Genomic DNA, 10,339 nt, shown 5'->3' with positions numbered 1-10,339 from the left:
GAGAGAGAGAGAGAGAGAAATTCCGCAAGGGCGGGAAAGTATCAACAGTAGTTTCGTCGATAGCGGCGCGATCAAGAATCGATCGTCAAACCGCGATATGCGTTGTGGTTCTCTCTCAATTCGACAAATATTTTCGCAAGCCGCAATATCATGCCAGTCTCGTTGCTCGCATAAACGTCATTAAACACCTGCGTCTTTAATAACGGCGCGCAATATAGTGCGCATATTATAATTATATAACCAGACGACGAAATAAGAGCAACTCTGCAGCACGCATCGCCGCAGCCGTGCAAATAGCTTTTCTTCTCCACTGATCTTCAGCTGCAGTTTTTAATTACCCACGAATGTCAATTACTTGTAACATAAATTATTTGTTGGTTTTAATTGCTTGATAAATGACAAAGAATCGCGAAATGGAAAATCATGACGGTCTTATGTGACGGATATAAAAACAAGATTCGCATTCTTCACTTTTTTAAGATTCAGCGAAGTTGAAGAAGCCTTTCACATGTAAGTTCTAACACAAACCGACTGAATCTTGTTTCGAAATCAAATAAAAAGTGCTGCATTCTTTTGATGCACACTTTTAGCTGAACATAATGCACGGAAAAAGACTTCACTGGTAACCCAATATCGAAACACACTGAAGAATACGAATTTCGTATCTCAACGTCAAAAACTTTGGTAACAATGGATACATTTATCACAAACGTGTCACAAAAAGGCTTATGAAAATCATGGCGGATGGGAAAAGGTGGTCGTATTATATGTATAAGAGCGTGCAATTTGCATTCAACTGATTCTGCCGCTGCCCAGAAAATTTCGTACAACATGCTGAGTCCCGGACGGAACGAATGAACGTGGTAAAGCTAGCACATCAACATGCAAATTGCGGAAGGATTTCACAGAGTCAGCATGCCTTTCCGAAAGTAGCGGACGAAATGTGCAAGTGATAAAGGGAAATGAATAGAGCGTATGAGAAAGGAAAGTTTTCAGGAAAGAGCGGGTGTGTGTTAATGGAAATTATATTTTCGCAAGCATTTTCCAAGTATCGAGCGCTCACCTGGTCACTATCGTGTCCCTGCCAGCTGTCATGGCTCTGTAACAAAAAATGTCCAGTCAGAGAAATGCTATTACTAATGAACACACGAGACAATAATATTCAATGCTTATACTATTTTATTATTGATATATACGTTATGTAATAATAATATTATTATCACTATACAACGGTTATTCAAATGTTCTTTTTTAAGTCAATATATACATGTATTCACATTTATCTTAATAGAATGCTCGCGATTCGAGATGAAATGTTCGTTAACATATATTCTGTTTTTTTTTCACAAATAGGAAATGCACAATAGCTCATTATCCCATAACATTACACTGCAACTTTTAGTGAATAATAGTTGCTCATATTATCATCGTTACGAAGACACATCGGCTTGGCATAACATCATTTCGAATGTTAAGGTAGCATGTGTTTAACGCGGCACCATTGTACCATTGTCTTCGGGATGAATAAACAGGTCGACAACTGGATCGCATGAACATGTACCTTATTTTTACGTGCATAATGTTGAGCAATAACTCAAAAGTAAATGACATACGTATTTTATTTACATTCGTGAAATGTTTCTCTTGCGTGAAATTAGATTTTTTAAATAATAAACGTTTATTATTGGTACAAAATTATGGCTATATTCCGTTGACTGCGAATAGTGAAAATCTATAGTAATGTGCACTATAAATTTTCAGTATTCACAGTGAATAACGGAACGCAGCTTATATCTATGTATAGTGTCATTTTCTTTTGTTGCATAAAAAAGTACTCTTTTAGAAAGAATTTCTGTTAACAAGATAAAAAATATTCTTGACGTACTTAATCTTATCACAGCCTTGTGTAATATAAAAATAAAACAATTAATATTAAACATATAAAATTATTATATCAACAATTTCTGTTCTCCTCTTTTAAATTAAAGAAAGTTAATTTAGTCTTAAGCAATATTATGAGACTTAATGTCCACAATAACATATAGCTGTTATTGAGATCTGATAACCTCGATCTGACTCACCAGTTGGTATAAAGGAGGTACGTCCATATTTCGCACAGTTTAATACCGAAACACTACCAGTGTCTCCAGATAAATTTAAATTGGATTTTTACGTTTAGAATAAATCATTAAGCGATATCATAATGCATTATGTTGGAAACACAGTACTTGACATGAAACTGATATCTAAAATTATTTCTAAATTATAAAATTTTTCAATTAAGAGTAAAATATTCCTCTGTTAAAAATAAATATAACTATCCCTATATCGATCCTATTTTATGATAGATCAAAAAGTAATAGTATTGGATTCTTTTTCGGAAATTTTTTTCTATGACTGTATCTAAAATCATTAGATTTATAAAGCATTACAAAACTCTCCACCATTTTGACTAAAAGACGCAACCATTCCAAACTTATGTACCTGTTGTATATAAACACATTTTGTGAGAGAAATAAAGTCATAAATTATGTAAATCAACTTTTCAAATTTGTAATCAAATTTTTTTATGAACAAAGAAATGTGTACAAATGTTAAATTATATGAACTACGGATGAATAAGCTAAATTAAATATAAATGTTTAATTTATGTATTCTTTAGTTTAATACAGGTTTATTTATCGTTGAGGTTTCATATAAAAATATATGAAGGTACATGTAAATATAGTCTGTATAGTTCAGAAGATGAAAATACACATCAATACATATAATCCCCAAAGAAGAAAATAAATTTAAAAAAATAAAGAAAATTTGGTACAGGTTAAGCTCTCTGCTCTCTAAATTTTCGCAGTGAGATTCATTCTTTTGTGTGATTTACTCCAAAGATTTACTATAATGATTTACTCCAAAAAATTTAGAAAATGCATTTAATATGTAAATGAAATATTGTATGTATTATGAACACTCCGTAATTTGGTTCGGTGTGCTAAAAAAAATGAACATACCATTATAGTACTTTACAAATCTAGCAACTCAGCTAATATTTTAAAAGCTTTAAAAGAGTTTGCATAAAAAAATTTACATTATCGATGTACTATTGAGTGAAATTTACCAATCTCTGAAAATTCTACGCGAAATGAACACAACGGAAGTCGCGCAAAAATATCCTGCGAATTACAAGGTACAAATTCCTTGTTTATTGAATATTAAAAGCAAGAAATGTTGGCATGAACCAAACACGATGACGTAATTCAATTTTTCACTCCACTGGTCCACGACGAATCTTGACAACATTGAGATTTATTTCTCAAAACTCAATGGTTTGCTCGCTCACTACCGCGAATCAATGGAAAATCGAGAGGAAAAACGGTAGGCAAACGATTGCTTTTTCCAACAAAGTACACAATGAAATTTTAGTCAAACGCGCGACATTAACGGCAATGCGTTTCGTGATGTGTACGCGAGAATGTTCCGTCAATTAAATATAAGAATTCTCTGTTTTTATAAGAAAAGAAAACCATGGCAAGCTGAAGTTGCAGTGGTTTTTCGCATCATATCTTCGATCATAGAGGTACGGAGGAAATTTCGTTTGGAATATTCTCTCTTTTTGCTCTTCGCAAGCAGACCGCCGTCATTTCCACCGTACACCACAATGCGGGCATTTTATTAAATCGATATGAACAATATTGCCGGCGTTTGCCGCGTGCAGGAGCTCGTATGTCGTTTTTATTACAGTGAACATTCAATCGCATCGTAAAAATCTTTCCATTGCTGACGCGATATGTTCTTGCGTCAGTTAAATAATAATACGAATATGTTTACTGAAGATATTACCTGAAATGGACCTGTTTTCGAACATGTTCGGTCCTGATATCTCGATTTAGCATTAATTTAACGATGTAACCATGGAATAACGCGATAATTGCATTCTGATGCGAATGAGAATATCTGATAATTATTATTGTAATGTTTAACATTACAACGCCAATGGAATTTTAAAATATTCATGAAAGCCTGGCAAAAAATATAATTTCGAAAATAATTTATTCATTTATGTTTCCCTTAATACATTTACGTACGTAGATGTATTTATGTTTAGTTAAAGCGAATATTTCGCGAAATATTATATAATGTATGGCATGTATCATACAAGCGTATCGTATTTAGCAACGAATAATTCGGATAATTTTCATTTTTCATAAATAATATACATCGTGAAAATAAATATGCGGAAATAGAGAGACATAACACAGTATCCCCCGTGGCTATGTTATTACGGAAAAAAATGTATTCCATTGTTTCTGCCGCAAGAGAGCGTGAAAGATGAACAAACGGCGAACTTGAATCACGACGCGACGTATTCGTGGAAAAAGATTTACAAATCGATTTTCCACGGTTGTTTTCATCGGTTTCGCAATTCGCGAAACATTTCGCGGCGGAGCACGTGACTCCAACGCGGTTCATTAAATCGGCGTAAATAATACGAAGGAGCGTACAGACGCCTATTTTATCGGACATGAAGGTCGAGCCAGTGCCGGAAGTATAGGCGGTTGGTGGGTTAATGTCGGGCTGCCTTGTTAGATTTATGACAGCAATATAGGCATCACGGAGGCAACGTTGAAACGTGTCCCGTGTAACTCTCTCTGGGTAACGTTTGTTACGACGCATATTCGATATACACGCCGCGAGAATTTATGAAAATCAGTTGTCCAATCGCACTTCTTATAAACAGCTTTTTTAATATCGAATTTCTTCCACGAAGATGGAAATCGGATCGTGGTTCATCGGATCGTGGTTCAAACAAAATTATTAATTTTAAATTAATTATTTTATTTTAGAGTTTTATCTCGTATAATAAGCATTAAGCAGATATTCACGATAACGATGAGAGAGAGACAGAAAGGGAGACATATATGATGGGAAAGAATTACGCTGGATCGATAGAAGAATATTGCTTCGAGAGCAATTTTTTTAACTACTTCATTTTACTACATTTGTCTCTTTTGTCTAACAATACTTTTATTGAAAATATGTTACACGAAATTATCGATAAAATATACTTTAGAGAGGTGTTTTATCTTATTCGAATTAAGTGAAAAAAAGAGTTTTGAGGTTAATTGGTTTCTTTATGCTTTATACGTTAATATTTATCTATATCTTATCCTGCAAATAGAAAACAATCGAACAAACGTTTACATTTATACAAAATTTACGTACCTTTTATATATTATAAAAGAAAATTGGATAAATCACGATGATGACTGTTTCCTTTAAGTACATCTTATTTCGCAGATTAACGAATCGTCTCAATTTTACAATAATACATTAAACAATACATAAGATATTCTAATGAAATTAAAAAATATTAAATGCCTCGATGATTTCTATTTTTGTTTATTATTTTCTAATAACAATTTTTAATTATTTTTATTATGTTAGTCATCGACAAACACATTATTTGTTAATTTCTTTTTGACTTTCAATCTGATTACTTATCTTATTTCACTGTTATTCATAAAAGCATAAGACATCGTTATATAGACAGACATATTCTAATTTATTATATTTTTGTTCCATACTGGCACCCTTATGCCCGTTTCTAAATCAATGTAATTTAATTTTAATCTCGGTTTAATCTCTTCATTTTTTTTAGTTCTAAAAATTAGAAAAAGATGAAGAGCAAGTTGAACCGAGATTAGAATTATAATCGACATTCATAAAAAACGGACATTAATAAATTAATCCTTTTAATTAATTTTTATTTATTTTTTGATATTTTATTTTTGCGAGCTCATACAGTCATTAATTTTTTTATATGCCTCGATGATTCTTATTTTTGTATAAACACTTTTTTATTCTATCATCTTTTTTCTGTCTCTAATTTATAGTTCCAATATTAAGTATTTTTATATTTGGACACTATATGAACATTCACAATGCTTTCACAATGTTTTGACATTTGACTACATTTTATTCTTACTTAATTCTTTTTTTTCTCGCTGTTGAATGAAGAATCGATTTTGACTTCACCATTTTTTATTATGGATTTCATTTCTATTTTATTTCTTACGTGGAATTATCTAACGAAAGCATTATTGTTTAAATTATTTCATTTTAAATTTACATCTTATGTTTGCATCTAAATTATTAGATGGCGTATTGGCTCATTTTATATTCTATCTAGTATCGTTTTTTATTATATTTTAATTTATAAATTTATTATTTTCAATGGTTAACAAAGGCTGACAATGAATAAAATTCAAAATGTTCCATAATTTATTTTAATAATTTATGTGAATAAAATTTCTCATTTTTATACGTCAAATTTGACTTATCTTTATTACTTTTATTACTTAGCATAAAATGAACTGATTTATAATTATTTGTTTTATTATTATTAGATAAAAAGATATTCAGAGTGTAGGAGACATTTTTGATATACTAAAAGCCAAAGTACTTTTATTTTGGACAAACTAAAATGCGCATTCCAATAACGATGATCTTTTAATGTTGTCTCGTTGCATAAAATTGCTTTCCCAATTAATATCGAAGCTCTGAACCAAACCTGAGCATGCAAATGCAATCAGACCAGTTTTCCAGTTGCGCCTCGTATCGATTCTTTACGGCGAATAGATCGGCGGATAGATTCACTCGCGGAATCGCATTTAATCGCGAACTCTGGGCAAATCGGTGCGTTCGTAACTTTCGACAATCGAGCGAGATGGAACATGTAAACTAACAATGGTGAAAAAGTTTTCTCGTTTCCAATCGACTTTCAGCTCTCATAGCCTCCATCCTGTTTAAATGCAGCCCTTATTTGCATTACGTTTTATCTTTATTTCAGATTCCGCAGCTTTGATTTTCCAGAATAAAATATCTGATCCGCCCTTTTCCAAAAATTAATGGAATTAAAGAAAAGGTAAAATTATTCATTCAAAATGTATAATTTTTTCAGAGAAATTGATAAGAATTATTAATTAATTACCAAATTGTAAAGCCTGTCATCTTTAGAGATGCTTTACACATTTTACTAATGTATTTCTAAGAATGCCATAAAAAAGTTTTCTCGTTTCCAATCGACTTTCAGCTCTCGTAGCTTCCGTCCTGCTTAAATGCAGCCCTTATTTGCATTACGTTTTATCTTTATTTCAGATTCCGTAGCTTTGATTTTCCAGAATAAAATATCTGATCCGCCCTTTTCCAAAAGTTAACGGAATTGTAAAGCCTGCCATCTTTAGAGAGTTTTACACATTTTACTAATGTGTTCTAAGAATGCCATAAAAAAAAGTTTTCTTTTCTTTCAACATGATTTGCATTTCACATTGCAAATAGTTCCAATTTAACAACATTATTTCACTAAATATAAAAAAGTAGAAAAAAAGAATTATTATTTTATCGATGTGTTAGGTAGTTAATTAAAAACGAATGAAAAATGTAAAAATGAAAAAAAATAAAAAGAATGAACATTTATTAAGTAGCCAGCTAGAAAAAGTGATATAGTATTAAAATTCTGAACTTTTATTCAAGCGCACAACTGTTTTCTTTTTCCCATACTTTCGCGATTTTCGATTCCTTTGCGATTTCCTATGTTTCAATTAATCAAAATTCATATTGATCTTCTCAACTCATTCTAGAAAAAGTGTCAGGACAATAATTTTAATTAATGTTAGCTCGGGATGTGCGTTAAAGAGGTGCGATAAAACTTTAACGAAATCATGAAATTTAATCACGTAAAAATAAGCGCAAAATTATTCATCGTTAATCCTAACGATTAACCGTTCATAGCAAACGATAATTACTGCTCATTTAACTCACGTACCAAATGGACGCGGCAATTATCCGGTCATTACGACGATTATTTGCGCGTAAATTTACAGAGCGATATGATTATATTGAACGTCCAGTGTAAATTGAGAAACGTTTTTCCGTTTATTTGCTGTGTGACGATAATCCACGGAAAAAGAAGAAAGATTTCACCGGAGATGATTCGTTGAGCAATAGAATGGGAAAACGTCCCACGAGCGGATAGTGTCGCGCGACGAGACGCGAGCTCGTAAATCCAGCTTACGAATCGGACAAAATATGGGAAAAAGAGAATGAGAGAAAGAAGAACGAGAGACACAGTTAAGGCTGTTGAAGGAAAAGAAGAGCTATGCGAGCGAAGGATTCTTTAGCCATTTAAGAAGATAATCTTAAATGGGGTACTACTCTTCTTCTTGTAAAATAAATTACGCGCCTAAAAGAAATATGACCTTCAAAATATGTTTTTTAACTATTTAAGACATTTTTTTAAACTATACATTATAGTTAATATAATGATGACTCATAAAATTTAGATCTGTATTTTTCTTGACGATAGAAAATTCGTATCATAGATAAATTTTTAACATTGCAAAAAAAAAACATATTTCACAGAGAATTTTTTAATTAACGGAATATATTTTTGATAACGCGTCTTTCTGACAAGCCGTCAGCTTTTTGTTATTGAAAAAAATTAATAGTGAACTATGAGATAAATTCGTAATTGGAAGTGTCAAGTTACTTTCAAATGACAATGCTTCTATTGTTTATATGGTTTTCTTTTGTTCGATCATCAATGCGTTATATAATAACTGTATTAAAGAACGATTTTATAGTGCACAAGAAAAACATGAAAGATGCTTATGGAATACCAATATTTATGGAATGAACAATCCGATGATAACATTGGTGTACTTAAACATTGTAGAAGCAAAAGAATCGCGAGGAAATAAATCGTATAGTAAAGTGTAAATGTGGCGCGATACATTTTATTGCCGGTACCATACACTTTTTATCCCTGAAAAGTCGCTATGATTTATCGTTAATAAAAGGAGAGCAACGCTTGCTGTGACCGAAGCTTAAATTACTTGAGATACGAGAATACGCGTTTTCTGAAGAAGCCCGAGTTACGAGCATGCGGTCTAAGTTCTAAGTCAGCGATTTAATGGCAAAGGGGATTAGATCGACGATGTATGAGCCAGGAGAATTAGATTAAACTTTCATCTCTTGTGTGCTTATCGGTCAACGTAACTATCGTTTTTTGAAACGGTCTTTATTCAGTTTAATAATAATTAAATAAAACGGTTTAAGAAAAAAAATGTCTTTTAACACTTTTCAACATATTATTTCATATGCCTCATGCTTTTAATCAAGAAAATCTAATAATCTAAAAAACCTAATAACAGTTTATAAAAATAATACATTATACATTTCATATACTGTCCTTTAAATGTTATTAGATTTCTGAACATATTTGATCGCATCTTATTGTATATCAACTTTAATTTTCTGATAATTTTTTTTAATATTGTACAAGCACAGAACAAATTCAGTTATGTTAGGTATTTCGAGTCGTTTTCGTTAAAATCTTTTGTAAGCATGGAATAGCTTCGTACGTTGATTAAATTTCATAGGTGTCTCGCAGTAAATAAAATTATGTCACGAGGTGCGCCAGAATTGCGAAACCGTCTCATAAATTTAACGTCGCGAAGGCTTCTGAGCATGCCTTAACTCTCAATTTAGGAATTTGCAATAATATTTCACCTTTATTTCACCTTATCAAAATTGTTTAATTGCGCGCAATTATTCTACGGTATTGCACGTAATGAACTTTGTCGCGTGTCAACTTTGTTTTTGTGCACGAAAGATGATTAAGTTAAAGAATGGAGCACGAGTCAAGTCATAGTAGAGAGCCAGCTTACGAGTATTTCGCGAAGATAATTTTAAGAGAAAGGACGACGGTACCTATGAGTGCAAGACATGAAGCGAAAAGCTGATGCGTGTTGGCGTTAAACTTTCTTGCGGAAAATCATTTAGGCGAGCCACGCACATACAAGATGATTCTCTCGAGCGAGCGGGCGACCTCTTAATTATAAATACATGTCACTAGCAATAATTAATACACATGCTCCAAGTCACGCCTCCACGACATCATGTAGATGAGCAAACACTGAATTGTTCTTCGGGATCGTAAAGCAGGCGCTTGGCCGCGTTTCTCTCGCAGCCCATTCGCTTAAATTATTAACAACTTTGTTTGCTTATACATCCAAGTAGTATCTTCGTTTCTCACATCGCTCCTTAATGATCAAACTTAGTCAGCAAGAATGTTGCAGAGAGACAGAAGAGCAGAGGGAAGGGGAGGAGGGGGGAGAGAGAGGGAGGGAGGGAGAAGGAGAGAGAGAGAGAGAGAGAGAGAGAGAGAGAGAGAGAGAGAGAGAGAGAAGAACACAGAGAACGTAGTAATAACTACTAGTAATTAATAATACTATAGTACGTAAGTTAAATAATACTAAGTAGTTAATTAGTAGTAAGTAAGTTA

The 10,339-nt window shown here is 32.5% G+C and overlaps 1 protein-coding gene across 1 annotated transcript in view; it reads right to left on the bottom strand.

Annotated features, from left to right (window-relative positions):
• LOC105627778 (disks large homolog 4) overlaps window positions 1–10,339 on the bottom strand; it is a 349,694-nt gene that overhangs the window by 161,760 nt on the left and 177,595 nt on the right. The window contains exon 5 of the mRNA XM_012209058.1: window positions 1,064–1,099. Within this exon, the coding sequence (XP_012064448.1) occupies window positions 1,064–1,099 (36 nt within the window). The remainder of the gene's footprint in view (window positions 1–1,063; window positions 1,100–10,339) is intronic.

This window comes from Atta cephalotes (genome assembly GCF_000143395.1).
Source record: "Atta cephalotes unplaced genomic scaffold scaffold00010, whole genome shotgun sequence".
NCBI lineage: Eukaryota > Metazoa > Arthropoda > Insecta > Hymenoptera > Formicidae > Atta > Atta cephalotes.
This window is presented reverse-complemented; position numbering and strand designations above follow the sequence as displayed.